General features: G+C 38.4%; 1 protein-coding gene across 1 annotated transcript in view; it reads left to right on the forward strand.

The window, feature by feature from the left end:
* The window catches only part of banp (BTG3 associated nuclear protein), a 123,165-nt gene that overhangs the window by 13,497 nt on the left and 86,455 nt on the right, over positions 1-23,213 (forward strand). Inside the window, exons 5-6 of the mRNA XM_066713968.1 lie at positions 2,325-2,432; positions 3,184-3,359. Coding sequence (XP_066570065.1) covers positions 2,325-2,432; positions 3,184-3,359 — 284 coding nt within the window. The remainder of the gene's footprint in view (positions 1-2,324; positions 2,433-3,183; positions 3,360-23,213) is intronic.

The raw sequence follows: 23,213 nt of genomic DNA on the forward strand, positions 1-23,213 counted from the left end.
TATAGACTGATAATTTCTTTGTCAGTGGGCAAACGTACAAAATCAGCTGGGGATCAAATACTTTTTTCCCCTCACTGTATGGCAATCATTCCATTCAATTCATATTTTTATTTGGAATTTGGGAGAAATGTTGTCAGTAGTTTATAGAATAAAACAAAAATGTTCATTTTACCAAAACACATACCTATACATAGGTGAAACAGATAATTTTGCAGTGGTCTCTTAATTCTTTCCAGAGCTGTATTTTCTGCTTAGATTTATTTGTCATTGTCAAATTACTTTTGCTGGCAAGGGAAGGGCAGTCCTGACATGGAAAATGAGCTTGGTTGTAGTTTGTGGTGTGTGTAAACATCTATTCCTTCCCCACATCCCCAGTCTAAGTTGCAGTCTGAATAAATATGATTAAGCTAGCTTTTGTAACACTCTGTCCGGTTATTTGGTAATAACAATGTTATTATCATTACATCCAGAAATTTTACAGAAAATACGCAGAACACGGATGTGTGTTTGGAATACAAAATGAATGGATCTGAGAACAAACAAAAGTATGTTACATCACTGAAAGAATTAAGATAAAATAGTTAAAATGGCAATGGGCCGGACACACTGCAAGAAAACAGACGAAAAAGGAGGTCAAAAGCTATAGAATGGATTTCAAAGTGAAATCTGAAGCTGGAAAAAGAAACTGGAAAAGAGAGACTGTTCATTGGGATGTGAGAACATCTTGGGGAGGCCTTCATCCAGCAGTGGATTGATATGATAAGTGCATATATATGATTAATCTATATTAAAATGATCTCTCCTAGTTTTCACTAAAAATGTTACCCAGCAATGAAAGTCATCTCTGTTTATGGATAGACAAATTTATGGACAAATTTATGGATAGACTAAGATGGGTAAAGAAACTGAGGAAGAGTCTGTGTGGAAGGGAGTTCACAAATGCTCAGGGCAACCAAGTGTAAAATTGCAAAGCTTGAGCTTTATGACAGACAAGTCAATAAGAATGTGTGGATGGGTGATAATGAAATAGGGAAGCGCTTTTCATACACAGCTCGCTTCTCTGCCCTCAAAATAAGTGTTTCAAAGTGTATAAGGGAAAATACAGAGACCTAGGACATGGCTAATTCTGTGGCACAGATGCTGTGTGATATTGAGCAGCAAATCCTGACTTATGTTGACAGGGTTGCTTGTATTGACTGTACAGATATATATATTGATGTTAAACATAGTTTTACTGTCGGTTTACCATAGTTTTATTTCATGCTTTCCTATCAGTTCAACGTGCCTTCACTGTGATTTTCTACACTATATACCATGCTCTGTATTTCTAAGGCATGTTTACTATGGTAGACCCTGGTTACATTTGTAAATTGTAGTAAAGCCCCGTGCAGGCCTGCTAAAACCATGAGACACCACTGTAAATCTATGGGAGAAGCAAAGTAAAACCATGTTAAGAGTGGAAATTCCTATGGTAAATTTACCAGGGTAAACTTGCATAACAGTTAAGACTAAGGTTTCCACACAGGGACAGGGAACACCAAAAATCTGTTTGGATTAACAGTCTGTTTCCGGGTTTTCTCTCGTATCCATTCAGTGAACCTGTGTACCCCTCACAGAGTCCAGTCTTGCTATGTACTTCAGCCATTCATTGCTGTTCAGTTGTGTAGTGTGCACCGCCATCTTCTTTGGCAACAGTTGGTTTTTATTGCTGGCTTTGGCTGTTTGAGAGGTTGTCAGGATTCAGCGTCTATTGTTTCTTTTTCAATAATAGTCTCGGTTGCGCTGGACTACAAAATTGGCCTCCTGTTAAGCTATTTCTCAGGAAGGTAGACTGGCTACTTCTCTGCCCATAATGCTTCAGGGAACCTATTAACAATAACACTAATAAACTTGGCAAACAGGTTCCACCTTCTGACCCTGTCACTGCGGACACTCTCCAGACCTGATGTTCAGATAAGGAGGTGGTTCTGTTTATACCAGCTAGGGGGAGATAAGGAGGAGGAGGCTGGCGGTGGTGGTGAGGGAGTGATGTGGATGTGAAAACAAACGAAATTTACGTCATGACTTGGGAATTTATTCGAAAAATGTCCTCAGAAGCTTAAAATGCTGTTTGATATTTGAAGACACATATGTGTGTTTGTGGGTCTGTGTCTACAATCTGAACAGTTCTGCTGTGTGTATATATGACAGTCAGTCCATATACATATTCTCATATTTAACTTTCTTCTTTCTCTCTCACTTTCTTTCTCTCTCTCCTTCCCCCTCTCACTTTCTCTCTTGCTCTCTTTATCGCTTTCTCTTTTTCCCCTGGTAATTTTCTTCAGCGTGGTCCCACAGACTAACGTCATTGTGAGTGGTGACAGGCCCAAGGCTGTGGGACAGGAGGACACTGTCCCCAGAGGAACAGAGTCATTGGAAAACCTACTCAGCAAGTTAGTACCTCTTTCTCAAAGCTCATTACAGTACACAGGAAAAAATTCACTTCCTTTAGGCAAATAATTAATATTGTGAAGTGAATACAATTTGTCATCTAACTAGCAACCTAAAATATAAGAAAATTTCGCCTGATGTTAGAAAGCAATTTTGGAATTATCTAGCTTAGATGTAGTATCTTATTTTAAAGAATGGGATAAGTGAATCAAGTATTTTTTTTCTTTCTTTTATCTACCAGGAACACAAAGCCTGCTAGCATGAATCTATTTTGAAAAGCTGACACAATGAGTTTATTAAATTGAGATCATTTTGCCTAAATTAAATAGAAAATGGCAGTGCTGATTACTTTCGTTTTGTAAAAAACTCCTAAAACAATTATCTTATGCCATTAGAGGATTGTGTTAATTTATGTGTGAATCTACTAACTTTAAGTACACTTTTAACACACTACTTAAATACAGTGTAAAGGAAAAAGCATCTTGCCATTGTTGGCCTGTGGTTACTGAGAGGATATCCATCAGTGTTCCTGTTCACCTATTTTTATGAAGCTTATTTTATTTCTTTGTAACTTTTAATTCCAGTAAGCTACAGGAGATGATAATATCCAATTACTAAGTTAATCAGTACATAGCTGTTGTATTTGCCAATTGGCTTCAACGGACATTTTAGGTAAGAAGAACAAAATAAAATAATATATAGCTCAAATCTTCACTGTGCTCAAAGAGTTCTGGTCCGCCTCCTCTCTGGCAGCACGGTCAGTGGCCGGAGACAGAACACGATCTTGGTGAAGGTTCCTGCTCCGGATGACAGCCACAATGAGGATGCGGAGAGCGGCTCGGAGGCCAGCGACTCAGTGTCCAACAGCGGCCAGGCAGGGGGTCAGGCTGCAGGCAACAACGTCACCCTCATCACGCTCAACTCCGAAGGTAAGAGCAGCCTCTACTCTTGAGACTTTAATACCTGTTGTGTTGTTACTTGCTACTACACACACACACACACGCATACACACATGCACACAGTATACTCACTGACTCAGTTCCATCTTTGTTGGCATGGCCCAATAGTGGAAACCTTGTTGGATTGTAATCTAGACATCACATTAAAGATGTTGGTTGATTTGGCTTCAACAGCAGGCGATGATAGGCTTGTGTGCAGTCACCCATCTCAGTCTATAATAAACCTCAACTCAAGATATTGGTCAAAGCAGGGCTGTCTGTCATTGTGCGGGAGATATTTTGAAGGTGCTGCCCAGTGCCTTCAAAACTCAGCAATGGCCTATACCAATACAGAGTGCATACATAAAGTATAGGTTTTGCATATGTAGGTTATTATATTGAGTTCTAAATATCCTCTATAATTTGATTATTTCAGAGAGAAAAGTAGCAACTTGGTGTCATTTTTCTCAAGTTTTCAGTCCTTATTTGACTCTGTTGACCACATTCAACACAAATTGTAGTGGCAACCTTTGTTGATTTTACCACCAGCAAACATGATACTTGTCTTGGAATGTTTTGGCTTGGGCCGAGTGGAAAACCTTTTGTTCAACTGAGAGTGCTCATGTTCTTTGGAAGAGAAGCTTGTGGTAGAGCTGGATGTTCAAAATGTTTATAATTTTTCACTCTTCTCTAATTCCTTTAATATCAGGAATTAAATGGAAAAACATGGGGAGACTTTAGTTTACAGTTAACTGATGTGGGCCAAACCTAACAAGAATTTGGAGCCAGAAAATTGGATCTGCCAAGGAAAATATTAAATTGTTTAGTGTTAAAAACAAGTGTTTTGAACTTAGACACCACTCTTGTTTCTTGTTAGCAGATTGTTCATATCAGAATTGTTTATCACCTTCATACAACTAAGGTCAATACTAAGTTCTTGAGCTGACTTACAGTGCCAGGTGTATTTGGCCAGACACTACCATCTTTGTTAATTTTCTTCAGATTCATACAAAAGTAATCTCCCTATGTGGTGTGTACAGGGGGTACAACATCCGACAATAGCAAGGTTTTACTTTTTGGCAATGAAACATTTGACAAAGGTAATCTTAAATATCAGAGATTTCCTGTTTCCAGTGAAATTCCCTGCAATACTTGGGTGGGCACTTAGCAACTTAGCATGTATTTTTGTGTTTAAAAAGAGCACATTCATTTTATTTTTTGGTACCTTAATTATAATAAATGGGATAAAAACAGAGCCCTGTTGATCTTAGATGAGTCTAGGACCTACAGCTGATGCCAACTTTGTGCTTAAGAGAGCATCTGGAGTTTCGGATATCATGTGGGCCTACCTTCAGCTTTTCGTGAATTAAAACAACAATGGGTCCAGGATCTCAAAGCAAACGAGCTTGATTGCATTAGTGGGACCAGTAAACCACAAATCCTTGGGAAAAAAAAAAAAAAAAAAACCCGCTAGATTAAATAAACCTTTCCTTTAAGCGATACTTTAACATATGAATTGTGAAGTTCTCTTCATAAGCTTGCCAGATTATTAATAATGGTACCCCTCCAGTGTAACATTATGAGCAGTTTTGCTGAAATTAGCAATCAAATAAGAAACTAAATATCTGAATGTTCAGTCTGCTTCTTCAATAAAATACTCAAACTGGATCACTGAATGAAACCTACAATTTCATATATTTATGTCAAGGAGGAAAATGCACTGTAATTTGTGTTTCAGTTCTGGAAACAGTTGTAAACATATTTTATAGCGTGATTAAGTGTTCCTAAAATACTACCATTCATTAATGATTTTCCCTAACACACAAATTGCTCCTCATCAAGACAAATACAAGTAATTGGTACCTTTTGGACAAAATAGATCCTACTCAGTGCTTACCACCTATGTTACTAGAGTTAAATTAACCTTTTCTATAAATTGGGCATTGCTGAAAGCTAACCCTAGTAATAACAGTGGCCACCGTGTAGAGTCTCTCCTGTGTGAACTGAGAATTGAGTTTAAGACAACAGTCTTGAATTATAATTTAGAAATTCCACACAGAACACGAACCAATGGCGCTGAATTCATTCTGGGGCTAGAGTAAGCAAAGCTTGTTTTATTGGTCACCAACTATGAGGGCACGAATAACAAGTACATTAAAACAAATAGATGAGCCTCATAACTTCCACAGAACCCATTCACTATTCTCACCATATTTGTTCTGTTTCTAACGGTATCAAGCATAAAATGACTTCTGATATGTGGATCCTTTTCATGTGGAATCAGCCTGCAGATGTAAAAACTTATGAGCTTTTGTGTAATGAAACTCAAGTGTTTTTTTGTCATCTCTAAGCCAAGCAGTTTCAGCTGGGTGAGGGTTGGCAGCTTGAGCCTGAAGTCAGGTATGGCGTTTGGCTTCAGTGAGAGAAGCTGTAAAAAATGCAACGTTCAGAGAAGTTACACCCAGGTTAGCGTGTGCAATGTACTTTACCTCTCTGGAGTTTATTAAGAGCTTCAGGCTGTATTTATGTGTGCCCTTGATTTTGAACTGCTGTGTAGACAAACCAAGAGCAGACGAGGTCCCACGTGTCAGGCAGACGGACCTCACATGGCCAACATGCCCTTTCTGATCGGCATTCAGATGAAGGAGTGCTTTTAAATGGCAGGCAATCACACGCTGCACTCTGCAGATCTGTTTGGTCCTCCTGTGTCAGTGGACACTTATTTCTGGTGGATTGTTTTGCCCAATGTTGAAGGCTTCAATTGTTTGTCGGCTTGAAAATGAAGTTTTGTCTTTGCTCCTTTTGCCCCATCAGTGCAGGAATCAATGAGTGAAGTCTCTCAGGTATATTCTGGAAAATTCAGAAATACGCATGATAAAAAGCCTGCCCTCATTGTTTGTAGATTTGCCATTCTTTATTTGATATCTACCAGGACTACAATAGGCAGCTATCTGCTATCGCATTGAACTACATTAAAAGCTGAACCTGAACAATTGTACCTCAGAAACCACAGAGGGAGATGAAACGAAGCCGCCCAATAATACAACAGCTTAATTTGTGAATTTTAGACTTGCTCTGTGCTAATACTTCCTCTGAGAAAATAAACACACTGTGAAGCCCATAGCTGTACAAATTCCTATATAGATAAATAAATACAGTAAAGTAGGGGAATTCCTTTAGGAAATCTTATGAGCTGATACACTTTTGTATTGAATTTGTGTAATTTTAATAATATCTTATGGGTTTATGTATCAGAACCTCAGTTACTTATACAATTATAATTCAATTCTTCCAACTATATCCACAATAACCCATGTTAAATGACAAATGTATATACAAACTTTTCCTTTCTAAATTGGCTGAATGGAGGTGTGAAGAAGTTAATTCAGTCTCCAGTAACTGCTCTTCCAGAACTATTGGAAAGATATGATCATGAAAGAAATAAATCTGTGTATGCGATCTGGAAGTGTTAACCTTAACCTTTTAGGTATTTTTCCAAATGTATGTTTTTTTAATACATTTTTTTGAAGTTGTAAGGGAGCTATAATTTATTATAAGTGTAGCCCTTATTGTTACATGCTGAATTTACAAACTACAAGGCAGGATAGCTGTCCGTCTTTGGCTTGCCATTGGCAAAATATGATGTAAGTGGCCAGATATATACAGGTTTGGACTGAGCAAGCAGTTTAAATGAATCCCAGAGCAATATTTTTAAAATGTTTTTTATTGTTCATTTAATGCTGCCCAAATTAGGGATTATAATAGGGTGTACTTCAGAAGATGTTATGTCAGTTGCCTCATTTAGGATGTGTTTGTAGACTTGGAGAAATGCATTTCTCCAGAAACAAACACCAGGGCCATGCTCAGCAGTGCCCCAGCTATTGGCCACCCTACGTTGTAAACAGCACTGCCAGTCTAAAACATTAAAACCCAGAGTCTAAGTTTATCAGAGTTTATCATATGAACAAATGGTTATAAGATGACTAATAATGAGAGAGACTAATGTCAAATGCAGCTGTGAGTGAGATTCAATGTTGCAATGGGTTGTTAAGGCCAAAACCGTTAATGCAGAACCTTTCACAGGGCGGCCGTCAAAGGTGCTGATCTCTATCCTTTTCTGTTTACTGTCTCGCCCTGCCCTGCTGTCAACCTGCTCTCCTTTAATGCGTTTCTGGCCTCATTGTCTGTTCCAATTCAGCTTCTCTCCTCTGAAGTCACTTGGCAGGAGGATTATACTGCCGATGTGTCAAGCTGCCTAAGTCCCACGGAAAGGAAGTGAACTGTAATTGATCACACGTGCTAGGGTATTGTGATACCCTGAGGTTGCGTATTGGTGTTTCTGTTAATTTACAAATATACCATGCTTAGGAATATAGAGAGTAATATTAAACTTCAGAGCATTTATATTTGTTCGTAGACGTCTCAATGCAAGGTTAAAGTAAAACTGACAATATATGTCTGTTTATATTTCATGCACGCCTCTGAAAGGCTTGTGTACCCAACCCGACCAGTTGAGTATTGTGTTACAGGGAAGGAATGATGATTTCTGTCAAAAAAGCAGCTATGTAACCTTGCTCCCAAGCTTGGTGGTGTGTGTTTGTCTTTGTCTTTGAGAGTGAGATCAAATTAACTGTGGTCCCATATTGCTGTTAGCCATATTTTTGCTCCAAACCTTAGCTGTTTTCATGCTAGACAGTGGAACCCACTGTTGCATTCGGTAATGATACAGTTTAAGCTGCCTGCTTTTGGTTTGTGCTAGGGGTGCTCTGCATTTCCAATGTGCAGTCCTAATCCTGCACCTGCACACTTGGCATTAAACCTTTCTCCATCAAGTTTGATAGCTTCTGTTTGAGATTTTTAATCAATATTCTTCCTGTAAAATTGCTTTTCTGTTTTTGCTCAGCACTATAAAATGATATGTTGATTCTTTAGTTTGAAAGTATACTCTTTTAAATACTTACTGATACTTTCTCAATCTTAATCGTCCATCATCCTCATGTTAAATGTGTTCTATAACAGCCTCAAAGGCAGCTCAATTTGCAAAGGGCACATCAGTCATATAGCAATATAGCTGATGTGTGGACTCTCATGTTAGCAAACATATACCTCTGAGTATTTTTAATGAAGAACAGGTACAGACATTGCTTTGCATCAAATATTCCATTTATCATTTTTAAGGTGTGCTTAGAGATTTTGAATTCTTAGAAGAATGTGGGCTTTATTTGTTTTACAAAATGTTCCCTCCCCCTGTTTAGACATTTCTTGATTGTACCATGTAGTGCAGAGGTTTCTCTGTTTATTTTAGCTGCGCAAAGTTATGTTGAAAGTGAGTGTGTAGATATTAGTAAGCATACCAGAGGCTTACTTATACCATGTTGTGTAGATATGCCTTTTATTTAGACTAACTTGATTTAACAAGACTTCTTTTTGTGTACATACATATTTTTAGATTTTGAAATTCACAGAGGCAATGAGAACAACTTGGCATCTAATTGAAATCAACCTTTGGCTTCACCTGCCTGAGAATCCCATATTTATTTATTAACAACTGATGGATTGATAACTGGCCTTAGTTTAGTTTACATTGCTATCAAAACTCCTCATCAGGCAACACAAATAAATGGATGAGGTTTCTATCCTCTCCATAAGAAATCCAAATATATTTTACACTGTTAGTCTATTAAAGCCTTTTAAAGTGTCATACTGTCAAGACCAAACAAACCCTTGGGATCTTTCAGTATCCCTTTATAAGCTGAGTAATGAAGAGTAAAGCACTTGCAAATTATTGAACATGCAAAACATTTATCGATATTTAATCCTGTGTGTAAAGAATGTCAGTGCTAGACCACTGAGCACATCGATTTGCCATACAGCTTTAAAAACTGATCCAGAGCTCAGAATCTAAATCAGTCCTGGTTAGACTTTGGGGTGCAAAACATCAGAGGAAAGTCAGGTTTTTGCTGGCATGGTGTTATTGCACCAATGGGTGACACTCTTTCCCCTGGAATCCGAGATCCAAAACCATGGCCACCTAGATATCAAGCAGAAGTTCTCCCTGTGTGGACCATAATGATCCCATGGTAGCACTTGAAAATGGCCCGGCCACATTCCCAAACCGACCAAAACTCGTTTAGGGTTGAAAAGTGGACGCAATACGTTACATTCTCTGACGTGAAAAAAACAACACAAAGTAGGTTTCTAAGGGTAACAGAGTAGGATGGACTGGGGGATTCAGAGAGGGGGGATTTGGAAGTGTCTTTTGGTAAAGATGTCATCTTTCTGTTCCCCATAGACAGTGAAAGAACTGTGTATGCTCTGCTGGAATCTGCTGCCAGGTGACAGTCTACCTGAGGAGAGGAGGCGCAGAGGACTCAGTGGAGTTAGCTATAGGCCTGTTTTTATAGGCATTGCATCCCTGTAGCCTGATGTTCCCCATACTGCTCAGTGCAGCGGCGATGCTGTGCTGAACCCTCAGGTTGTTCATTGAGATGCTTTTGTACTGTAATCTGGAGTCTCTCTGTTATATCTGGAACCCAGGTGCTGTTCTCCAGATAGGATGACATGTGTATGAAGTTAAAGCATTGTTTGTACTTTTCTAAGCTGTAGTAGTAAAATCAGGTCTGAAATGTTATATTAACTAAATTTGTAGCTCTGAAGCCCAAAGAGGATTTTTTCTTTGTGGGTGCGGGTTGGGGTGTACACTTCATGATATATTTTTTAAGTTCTTTTTTGTGTGTATGTTCAAAATAAAACTTACTTTTGTTTTATTTTAGTTGTCATTCTTGGCATCCTTACGTTCTTTGACTTTCAAAGTGATTTGCTCCAGTTTATGTTAAGCTCTTTTCTCAGTCCAGCAGAAATTCCCCAAACATGTTGACATGGATAATAAAATACATTTTGTTTTGTTTTTTCTAAAGTGACATTGCTTCTCAATAGATTTTCACTTCAAACATTTACAGTTGCTGTCAGACAATCTGGAACAAATGTTAGACGTGGAGAAGCGAGCTCAGCCCAGAGCTCCTGCTCAAAATAATGGTGGTAGTGGGAACACTTTGCTTTGGGCATTGTTATACAGACACCATGAGATCTTACTTTACACACACTACTGCACTGAAAGAAATGTGCTTTTAAATGTCAAAACAGGACAGGAAATTAATGATTAAAAAGACACCTCAATTTAACAGTTTTAACAAGACTATGATGTGAACGGGCATAACAGATGGCACCTTGCTATTTGATCTGTTAATACCCAACTTTTCCAAAAACACAAACCAACAACATCAACCTAAATGCTGTGAATGTAGGGACATAAACACATTTGGGAGTGGAGGGGTCTCTTGATCCTTCCAAGTAATTTTATCTCCTGCTTACAGGAGTGACAATATTTCTTCAGCAAGAAACAGCCTATTATTTTACATGTTAGAAGGTTAAGGCCACGGTTATATTTCCTTGGAAACATAAATGATGTCGCTGAACTGCATCACTGTTTATTTGATTTGTCTTTCTTTAATGAAAAACTGGTGCTTTGGAAGATTAACCTCAGCGTTGTTAAGGTTATTACTGCAGTACTGTTTGAGTTGAAAACATGAACTGTGTATGTCTTCTCTTTTTCTTTAATTTATTCAATACTGTTTATTTTTTTGCCCAATAAGTTTGGGCTACTTCTTGATTCCAGCCACTAGGACACTTATTTTTACTACATTTAAACAGTTATTTCAGTTCAGTTTTTTTTTACATGATTTTCCATGTGTGTATACATGTATAGGGCCATATATATGGGCATATATGTAATATGTGTATGCCCAAGGCCAATCTACAGTATAATGAAGACCCCAGTTTATTCTGGTTCTAATAATCTAAATATCTATATATATTTGATACACTATATATATAAAAATAATAATAAAAATCAGGTTGATTTAGAAATTTGATGCATTTAAAAAAAAATACAAACCACTAATTGGTAAAATCTGGCCATGGTTTGTCTGTGAACCACAGTTTGTTGTAAAATGTCTTCCTCATGTCTTTCCTTTGTCATTTGTGTTTAAAACACACACACACACACACACACACACACACACACACACACACAATAAAGAAATATATGGCTTTAAAAAAAAATGTTATGTTAGTCAACAGAGGTAGAAAATCCAAAGAAAGCCCCTTTTTGTTTCTTTTGTATGTCTTCTCACACTCAGTGTAGTCTCTACTCTCAACTTTTGTGGCTTGGGACAACTGTGTAGGGCCTAGTATGAATGATGTTTCTCCTTGTTATTCTACTGTTAAAGTCCCTCTTGATTGCTGGATGTGTATTGTGTTGCAGGCCACCCAGTAACCAAAGACCACCAAACACACACACACACACACACACACACACACACACACACACACACACACACACTCTGACAGGAAGCTGTATAACATTCTCAGGCCAAAAGACCTTCCTGGAATGGTGTCCTCGGGAATCATTAAGGGTGTTCTGCTCCATCTTGATTTCAGTGACGTCACATCTGGGAAAGGACTGTCTACAGACTTCCCCACACTGTTGCAAAATATTACTGATGGGAATAGTAGACTGTACGTTCTCATAATGTGATCCTAAAGACAATATTGTTTTTGGCAAGCCTGGTGCTGTCACAGGGTCCTATAGGTAAATACAAAAAGCAGAATCGAGCTGTTCCGATGGCTTCACTTTATCCGTCTTCTTAATCACTGCTTCTGCAGTAATCCTTCTGAAGATAAAGACATGTTTTGCCTTTCCTTTCTAAATTATTTTCAGAATCTATTCATGGTTTGGCCAGACTGATGATGGACGATTAAGGGATATCACTTTAAGCATTTAGTTTGCTGTCATGTATAGGCTACTCCTTATAGATAGTTAGAATATTCCTCTTCTTTTGAGACTTTGAACCTATTAATTTTTTGTATGCTACTCCCCTGTTATTGGTTCCTCTAAACATTGGTTAAACATTTTGAATATACCCATAAACACCTGCAGGATACCATATATCATTAAATCTGGTTTTAAGCCCTGATTCACTGCATAATTGCCCCACTAGATTTTTATTCTTAAGTCTAACAATTTGTCCATCTTTTAGTCATAGATAGTTAGTTGTAGTTTGAGCCCCAATTTGTTGTCTTAAAACTGTGAAACGCGTAAATAGAGTGCTGAATTGTATAACCAGCGTTTGTCAGATGACACCCTGCTGTTAACAACAAAATAATCCAGCAATATTTTGATTCCCTTCCCTTGGTAGAAAAATTGAAATATTTAGCCTGATGTACTGACCTCAAATTTTGGTTTCTGGCGGCCGTAGAAGTAATAAAACCTCAGATTATGGCTCATTGTGTTGATATTTGAACTGAAACATAGGTGTTGCCTCACAGTGTCAAAAGTGCACTAGGTGATAAGGGCTGATGGCAAAAAAAAGCAAAAAAATAATAATAACATCCTATCTGTGCAGATTGAGGAGGCGGAGATGTGAAGTCTCTTGGCTCGCTCACAGACGCTGGCAGCAGGTTCCATTTGTGTTAAGTTGTTGCTTCTCTTTGTTGTTACTTCCGAATGAGGAGTGATGTATTTGGGCTGCGTGTTTGTCTTGGATGCCAGGCGACATCATCTGTTCAGAATCTGAAGTCAGATTGAGAGGCCTGCGGGGGGATTGGCCTGAAATCACTTTTGCTTTAAAAAGAAAAAAGGAAAGAAAGACCATGTGCAGTTCTTAGAAGTGCCGGCCGAACGCGACATCTGGTTCATGGTTATTGGCAGAATTGGAAGAAGATCCACATTAGGTGGATGAAAGGGAAGAATACACGTGATCGTTGGTTTTTGTTTAAGTTCTGGAAAAAGCCTCTGTCCGTTCACATAAGCCTTCGCTAGGTTTTGCGTCCAGGAATTTCCTTCACATTGACCTTGTATCATGCTTTCAGTGCTATCGTTCCTGTCATTTTTGACTGTCAGTCTTTTGCTCTTTTGTTAACTCTTTTCCTCTTAGGTTATGGCCCAAACAATGAAACGTGCTCTGAGCTTCATTCAAATAGCTTGGGAATGAAAGTTTACTTGTCAAATATGTATGTATTCAGCCTCTGTTTTGGTAAGGGATTAACATAACAGGTTTGGGAGAGTGTCAGGGTAGAACTATGCCCTGGATATGGAGAAGTTCTCCATTTCCCAGCATGTAGGGTCAGTGAGTATCTAAGGGACAGGACAACTGAAGTGATTTTTTTTTTTTTTTAAGAACACAATGAGAATAATCCAATTTCACAGTGGAATAGCTATATGGATCTTCAAGATTTTGTTTTATAGAACTGGGAACAGAGAAGTCAATACATGTTTGTTTGCAAGCACTGGTGATAAAAAAAGAGAAAAATAATACCGAAAATAATCATAATCTAAGCAAAAACACTAGTGTTAGAACCATGACGTTTAAATCTGTATCGTGAACACAGATACACTGTTTGGTCATTTAGGCCTAGGCGTTCTCCCTGAAAGTCAAAGACTGCTTTTAATATGAATCCAAATAAATTATTGTTAATTAAATTGTGATTAAGAAATGTTACAAAAGAGAAGTCTGGTCCAGTGAATCTTTACCCATTTCGGATGCTCAGTGAGTCAGTTCATGTAAAATCCTGACTTGCCTATTTTATGTAGTTTGCCACTGCTTATCTGTTAGAAGTGTAGATAATGACAAGACCTTTGTGTTCTTAATAATTTGTTTTGATTATATAATGCAGATATGCAGTCTCTGATTTGACGTCCTGAATTTTCAATTATTCCAATTGGTTTAAGTTGGTTTAAATTAGGATTCAGGCCACATAGCGTGCTTTTAGTCTTTCATATTGTCTTTGCAGGAATAGGAAATATGTTTTGTTGTGGTTCAAAGTGTTTGTTGTAACTTGTGAGTGGTTTAAAATGGATCTGTACAATAAATGCAGTTTAAGCAGTAGTTCCATAAACCAAGTTGAAAAAGAAAACTGCAAATAAAAATGTTATTTTCTTGTTCATTAAATTAGATTAGGTTTCCTCCAACCCCTTTTCAAAAAATACACCACACACTTGCACAAATTCACTTCAGATAAATGCTATGGAACTGTATTGAATTATGTGCTATCCCTGCACCTAAACAATCCGGCATGCTGTGCTGTAGAATACACTTGTTACCAATTGGTTGAATATAATTGCATTAGTTGTCTACCAATCCCCATCTATTTTTAACACATCTCAACTTACCAGCAGTTCTGCATGAGAATTTCAGACTTGTGAAGGGAAAATAGAAAACAGCGATTCATTAGTTGCCATTTAGAGTGCTGTTCCTAATAAACTTTCACTCATTTTGCAAATGTGCACTGGCCACCAGAATTGAATTTCATGAATCCTTGGAGACAGAAATTTGAGGATGAGATAATTAGCTATAATTATGCAAAATGTAACCCCCTACTAAACCCCCTAACAACTCCTAGCCCCAGGTTACAAGTATCAGGTTGTCCAGGGTGTGAAGCAGAGAACTGCTTCCTGTCATTGTTTGACAGTACATTTTGTTGTGTGTGTGTGTGTTAGCTTCTGTCTTCGATGACATCAGTTTCTGTTTAATGTCAGAAAATACATCCCTGAGGCTTTCAGCCCGTCATTTTGGTATGCGTAGACGCTTCGGGCTTCCTCACTCATATGGGCATTACGTTATCTTCTCTCTATCTTTTTAATCTCTGTGGCTTGTTGTTTAAAGCCCAGAGATTAGCCAGAGATAAAACTAGTGCTTTCTCAGAGTTTTCAAAGCACCTGCCAATAGAACCCGGAGTTGCTTCTATGGCTGTTCTGGGGATACATATTCTAACAAGGGCGAAGGTTTAAATATTACCCTCAGCCTCTGAACCATCTTGAGACCTGACCTCAACAGGAACATTGTCAGTCAGTCATTATATAAACTACTCAAATAATATGCTGATAGATTGTGGTGCACACCATTCTTCCAATTCCTAAGGCTCTTCTTCCATGCATGGCACAAGCAGCTACACAGGTTAATATTAACCTCTTTTGCTTCCAGAACCATCTGCAATGCAATCTTTATTAAGCAAAGAATAGATGCAGGAAGAAGCTTGCAGACTCATTGGAGCTTCCCAATACTTATATTAAATGGTGTGCCACTAGGGGGAGCTCAAGATCTTTTATTATCAGACCCCCCTAAAAACGAAACCGTAAAGGAGAAAGCTGTGCAGCCACCTGTGCAAGGCTTTCTAGAGTCTAAACATTGATCACTCCTCTGCTATCACGGGAGCTGAGCATGACTTCAACAAGGTGCTGATTTCCATGAACTTCACATGGTGGCAAATGTTGCCGTGCCTGGTACCAATCTAATGAATCATAGAGATAAATGTTGTTATGGAATGCAAGCCTGAGACATATTTCTTATTCCTTACCTGCTCATGTGTTTGGCTCATCATATTATGTGAAGAACATGACCTCCCACAGTGTTCTTAAAATCCCAGACATTTGCGTTTGATTTTGCTCTCTCTTCTTTAGCTTGTGCTTTCTTCTTTGTGTGTTTCCTTGTATTTTTGTAAGCTGTGGAGTTCTGGATTGTGTTGGAGGGAACGATCATTTGTTTGTGAAGGACATAAACAGTGTTGTTGAGAGACAGATGTAATTGGGGTTCTGAGGACTAAATATTTTTTTCTGCTTTTTTATTTTCTTCCCCTGCTGTTGTGGTTGTTGCTTGTTTGTTTCTCGGTGTGCTTGGTTTTGATTAAAGATGGCTGGGTCTCCTCGTACATACTCTTTTTGCTGAAGAAGAAAAAACATAAATCGGATTCAATCCTAAGGGAAGCTTTCAGCGAGTTCCCATAACAATGATGCATTTCCCTCTGAGGAGCGTATTCCATGTTTTGGAAGGCAATTAAGTCCTTTTTAAACACATCACTCAAGGCTGTGGCCACAGTTTTCACCTTATTTTTCATCCATATTGGGTCTGTCTGTCTGCTACCTGCTGTTCTCAGCAAAGAGTACCGAGATTCAGTCTAATTGTAACTTACATCAGCATTACTTAAAAAAGGATAGATGCAGCATTTGGAACTTAATTCCTCATCTGACAATCATCAGAGCCAGACTAAGATGTATATATAAAGATTGCCTTTGGATTCTAAAGTAATTGCATATACTGGTTCTAAATCTATGCACAAATTTGACCAATCCAGACACACCAATTTTCCACATCTTTAAAGGCAAAAAGACGAAGGTCAGACTAAACACTTACCAAAACGCTGTAGACAAATAGCATGAGAGAGCCTGAACCCTGTTACTCTACAGAACAAACCGCTTTTTGCCAACATCCTTCATACATCGCTGAAGTCACCAAACAAGTTCTATTCATGTTTCTGTATTCCTGAGAGTAGTGTATATGCCCACCCTATAGCACCAGCTAGGTTAGCCCAGCATTCAATGCCTCTGCAGGTAAAAGGTATGCTGATCTAGAGGCCTGTGTTGCTCAGACACAACAGCTGTGGTGGTTTGTCTGAAAGATTACTATAGTTGGGGATCACATGCGAAACATGAAAGGATTGTAGATAAATTATGTGCAGGAATGCACTCTGTGCTGTCCCCTGCACTTTTGGTCTTCATTTGATTCCTCTTCATATTTTATTTATTTCCTTTTAGGCAAACCACTCTGAGGAAAAACAAACTAACCCCCCGAAATGAAACAATTAATGGTTTATACTTTCATGGTTATTCCACCAAGATGCGGAATTGCTTTGCATGTCTGGTACATTTTTCTCATCTTTAATTCCAGTTAATGTGTAAGTAACCTTTTTAGGCTGTTTATAATGATGCCTCGTAATTGCTTTCAGCATGCTTTTGAAGTTGACAAAAACAGGGCTATTAAATTTTCATTTTGATAGAATTCTCATTTTATAAAAGCAGCAACTTGAATTTTTAAGCTCCAGCTCAAATGTGAATAAGAACAGACACATGGCCTTGATTAATTGAGTTGTTTTCCTAGTGGAAGTAGGGCTAGAAAGCATGGCTGCTTTCGAGAACACATCAATCCATCTGGCATGCAATGCTTATCCCATTCATGATATAGTAACTCAAAATTCAAACAAGGTGCTGTAACCTTGTAAGAAAGTAAGAAAGTCGGAAAGCATTGTTTTTGCACTTGAACCGATGCTTAAACCTTGATTCTTCCAACAGTGTGTTGGAGATTCACATATTCGGTGAATGGAAAAAAAGTGATATCATTCAGTTTTTGCATGGCTGTTGAAAAGGTTAGGCCTTTTTGTGACCTTTACACAAACCTTTCTTGCATGGCCCTTTTAGTTTTAGATTTGAAGGTGTGGACAGTTAGCTTCTGCTGAATTCCCCACTAATAAGCTTCCTCAGGGGCCCTTGGTGAAAGAAAACGCTCGATTCCAGCAGCTTTAACATTACAAATCTAAAGAATCGAAGCCCAAACCCTAACTGGATGGGATGTTGAATAGAAATACATCCAGGGAAGGAAAACAGTGCTGCTGGAGACAGTATTAGGGGTTTTTACCTCTATAATCGTTTACACACAAGACATCAGGTGAGTTATTGACAAGCCGGAACCAATGTACTTACACTTTTGGCACAGTTTGAAATCCTTGTTTTAGCACTTCAGATAGGAAGGTAGTTGCTAACATGCAAAAAACTTAAGTGTCAATGTCACCCTGAAACAGAGAGGAAAGGATATTTGGAAAATTAATATTAAAATGGTGACTTGCATCCAAGACAGCCCCAAAAATCTGCTTGGCTGATTTTAGCCAATTCTTCTACAAGAAGCTGGAGATGATCCCTGCAAACTGGAGACTGAGGGAGGGTTTCGGGCTGTGTTTAGTATCTCAGGACTTTGGACTCAACAGCCTGGTAACGTGGTTGGGGTGCCTCCAGAGAAGGGTGAGGCGGAAGGTGTCTGGGCGCACCAGACACCACAGACTGGTGCGTGAGCTTTTGACTGTCCGCTAACAATCAAGCGCCGCTGTTTTTATTACCGCCTCAGCATGTGCAAGCTGGCGAGAGGCCTGACAGCACGCGTTTGGGAGCACGCTCAGTGCGTCTGTTTGCCTTTACTAATTCAGTTCAGTGCAGTGGAACTTGGGGATGCATCACAGTGAGTAGGGCTGAAAAAGAGAGGGAAACTAATTGTCAAATTCTAAATTGTTCTACAGTACTTAAACAGTTCCATAGGACTTGAGTGGCAACATCAGAGTTATTGTTCCATATGCCTCTTCTTGCTGCTAAATTTAGCAAGCTTGGGTTTCTTTCAGCACAAAGTGGTTTGGCACATGTCTTCAAAAAGGGAGCGGTTATTCTTAGAAATGAAAGGTGAGACACGAGCTGAGAAATCAGTGGCTTAAGAAGTGCTCCGATGGGATACACTGTGGTTTGAAAAGGTGGATTTTCCAGTGGAAAATAAAGGCATAGAACATTTTTTCACTTATTATAATTGTGTGTGTATGGATGTTGGATTTTCATCTTTCTTTTTCGAATGTGAGCGAGAGGTTTTTTTCTTTTGTGTTTACTGTTGTCTGGATCGCTCAGATGCACAGTGAGTAATTCTCACCCTAGTGAGTGCCGGGCTGTTACGTCCACCTGATCAAACTAAAGCATGGCAGGGGTACAGAACTCTCTGCAGCCTTGAAATGCGAGCAATGTCAGGAATATCAGGTCATGTTAGGTCTTGGCTAGCTTTGAGACTTTTTATAGTGTTTATTCCTCCCCACAGTTGTTATTCTACAGTAGAAGAAAGACAGCTGTCTCCTTGTCGCATCCAGTGAAGGTGGGCCACAGCTTCTTAAAAATAGCCATTGCTTTCTCACAGACTTTTCAACATTGGACTATACCATGAATAAAGCATGGTGTACCTTAGTAAACAAAATATGTATCATGGTGTATAATGATTTTCATTATATTTAATGGTTTTCCAATACACCATTATAGTAAAGCACAGTGATGGCATGTTAACAATATAGGAATCCACTGTAAAACTATGGTACAATAGTAAAATAAGTTAAAAGTGCAAATGGTAAATTTGTATAATAGTATTGCCTTCAGGAAACCATATTCTTTTACCATAGTTGCACAGTATACATGGATAACATTAAGGCATAGTTTAAAACTTAATCAGATATTTCCCTTGCTTCATTGTTGAGCAGCTTTTTTATAATAGGTTTAGTGACATGGCATTCAGTGGGCTAGACCAAGTCAAAACTTTGACCTACCGGCAAAATACAAACACTGTTTTCTTTGTTGTCAGAACCTACTTTGTACTACATAAAAATTGAACAATAAGTTTTTATTTTGCCATTCTCAGTTGTGTCAAAATTTTTGTTTTGAACTAGCCTAGAATCCCACTAAACAAGTCATGGCCTGACTCAGACCTGGTTAAAACCTGGTTAATCTCCCCAGTTTAGCAAATTATCGACTGTTTAGAAGGTGAGAGCTCAGGTGGAGCCACAGCCAAGTGACCAATGCAGCCCTCTTCAACACATTTCATGCGAGGAAGAGATCTGAAAAAATGGGAACATAGATCTGGCGTTACCTACTCTTTCAACCTCTGCGTGTATGGGTCTGTCAAGCTGCAAATTCTGAGAGTTGTCTCCACAAAAATATGCTAAACAGATGTCGTTTAGCATGGGGGGATGTAGTAACAAGAAATGTGCCATTTATTTTTGTTCCCGTTTCTTGTTGGTTATAGGCGTGTTCAGTTCCAGAAGGGTAGCAGTGGAACTTCTAAGTCGCTGCTAATGCAACTTACAGACATAATAATAAACCATCAATCAGAGACAGGAATATGATAATGCATCTGTTAGGGCAGAAACTCAAAGTGCCACACTGTCACATGGAAACATGGAAATAAATAGTAAGACTTAAATGAAATGTTTCTACACAGTTTACTTCTATTTGGTACAGTACAGTTTTAATAGGTAGTGTTGCTTTAAAAGCTTGTGAAATGACTAGGTTTCAGAGGTCAGCATACCAGCTTGGAACAAGTGTTGGTTTTTGATCTGTGGGGGCTGCACAGGGGGTCAGGGGGTTAAGGATTTCTTTCCAAATGATGTCTGAATTTCTCAGGTGAACACATTACCTACTTCACTGTGGCTGTTAACCTTCTTCAGAAGAAAGCCAACCACAAGCCACCACATTGTTATACTGTGCTATGTTCTGTGAGTGATCCTCACTGTTCTCTTTTCAAGGCCGACATGTAATTTTTTTGACTCATCATTTTGGGAGGAAAAGGAAAATTAAATACTTCTGAAGTGACGAAGCTGATTGTAAGAGAAAGGTCTGAAAAGATCTGTTAAGCATCACCAATAAATGTCCAGCTCCTATTTCCTCCTTACAATCTTAGCTTCTTGGTGGGATAGTTTGAACAATAATTTAATCAGTGAGGCCCCTATTGCTATAGTATTGTTAGCCACACTGAAAATATATCGCTCTTTTATTGTAGTCCCCTCCCCCAAAACAAAACCACTCCCACAAATTACAAACTAAGAAAGAAAGAAAGGTCAACTTTTAAAATTTCTCTTTGTGACATTTTTAGCATTCTGGAACCTTTACCTGACACTTAACAACAACAGTAGACACAGAAGAACACTCACTTGTGACTTCAGTTTAATATCTCAGCGTCCTCTTACAGCACACTGTCATCTGTCCCATGATTAACAACAGACAAGAGAAAATGTAGATATCAGCTGCTTCTTTAAGGGAAAAACGCCATCTCTCTCTTTGTATTCCCTAATTACCTGTCGTAGAGTCATACAGTAAACCTCCGCTTTTGGTTAGGCTGAGTAATGCGAACGTCGAGTGATGAAAGCGAAGCATACTTTCCTCCCATTCCAATAATTAAACATATTTGAGGACAGCTGAGATGTGGCATTAAAGGAAAGGAATGTCCTGAGCTGACAACGTATTGAGTTAATTAACTGTAACTTGTTTTTCTGGGGGCAAAACTGTGCTGGTTAAAAAAATAACAAGCAGGATAGTGCGGTAAACCTTATTTCCAAAGAAAATAATTATAGATGTATTTACAAAATGAAAAAGCGGAAAAATGTCATGCACCAACTCAAGATTGGCACCTTCAGTCCTAGCCATAATTCCACTACCATTTGTAGATGAGGAATCTGGTTTGCAATTGCAAGGTTCCACAATTTTTGCAACACACAATCAAATTGATGGAGCTATCACAGGAATTAAACCTTGAAGGACCTTTGTTTCGGAAATGGTGTTTGAAGATATATAGCAAAACTACATTAAAGCAAAACACTTTGACTGTACAACTTTATAATACATTGGGTGACAAAACCCCATGCACAAACTAGAGCACACACAAACACAGTAATATCTAGTAGCTTAAACTTCCAGGGTGTTAGGCGGAAAGCTGATGTTAATACAACAAGAGCTGAACTGCAGGGTATAAATTTTGTCCTGCTAATTTTAGGTTTGCTAATTTTAATATGAGTTGGCCAAATACATTACATACAGCTCTGAAAAAAATTAAGAGACCACTGCAAAATTATCAGTTTCTCTGTTTTTACTATTTATAGGTATGTGTTTGGGTAAAATGAACATTTTTGTTTTATTCTATAAATTACTGACAACATTTCTCCCAAATTCCAAATAAAAATATGAATTGAATGGAATGGCTGCCATACATGTAGAGATGCTGATTTAAGAAAAAATTGCAGTGGTCTCTTAATTTTTTCCAGAGCTGTATGTAATGTATTTGGCCAACTTGTATTAAAATTAGCAAACCTAAAATTAGCAGGACCAAATTTATACCCTGCAGTTCAGCTCTTGTAACATAAGCTTTCTGATGTTTTGTAAAACTGAAGTTTTCATATTAGCCAGTTAACAATTTTACAACTGGCAATGTGAAGATGTCCTCTTTGTTAGAGATCGTTAGGGGGGGAGATTTAATATTTGAATATTGCAAACAATGTGTGAATGTCCTTCATATAAGAAAAGCTTAATACTCTGATTTTGGCACATGCTACATGTTATACACAGATATTAGAAAATTCATTGTAAAACTTGAGGTTTCAACTCTCAAATCAACTTGACAGCTCTTACCTTCCCATCTGTACAAAATGTATGCATGACTTTTTCCCCCCTCAATTGAGTCATAAAGCTAATGACTTATCCTGCACTTGATTGTGTTGGAGGCAATAACTGGAAGTCAAGAATTTTCGTTTTCCTGCCACAACTATTTAACATGCTACTACCTTTTAAAAGTCCTGAAATCTTGGCTGTGTGGAAGTGAGGCGTTTTCCACTTCCCTTCATCTAAAATCAGCCATATTTACTAGACTGTCTGGGACTGATGACTGAAAAGCCATATTGTCTCATAATTTAGCATGACCTAATATTGTACTGGGTTTGGCCATTTTTAAGGTTGGTGTGGTGACATTTCTTGCTCAGTCCCTATTGGATTACCTACCCCTAGGCAGCTCGTGAAGGGAAAGATTTTTGAACCGTTCTGAAGTTCAATTCTTAATCATTCTTAATCTACTGGCAGAGCTAGAGATGGAGTGTTTATAAGCATTGGACAACCAAATAAACAGACAAACGATTCAATGCCTTCATAATTGGGAACGCAGTCCTCTTCCTTCTGACCTAATCAGTATCTAGTTTTGCGTTTGGTGATGTGTGTGATCCTCTACACGCTTGCTGAACGTAAAGGGGCTTCAAACAAGAAAGGATGTGAGATGCTGGGTAAAGTTTCCTACCAAGAGGCGTCAACAAGGCCGGTGACAGACTAACCAGCTTTTACTGACGAGGATTCCTTATAAATAAACAGGCAAAAGATTTCAGCTTTGACCTGATGTTGAATTAATT

Source organism: Amia ocellicauda, chromosome 9, assembly GCF_036373705.1.
Source record: "Amia ocellicauda isolate fAmiCal2 chromosome 9, fAmiCal2.hap1, whole genome shotgun sequence".
NCBI lineage: Eukaryota > Metazoa > Chordata > Actinopteri > Amiiformes > Amiidae > Amia > Amia ocellicauda.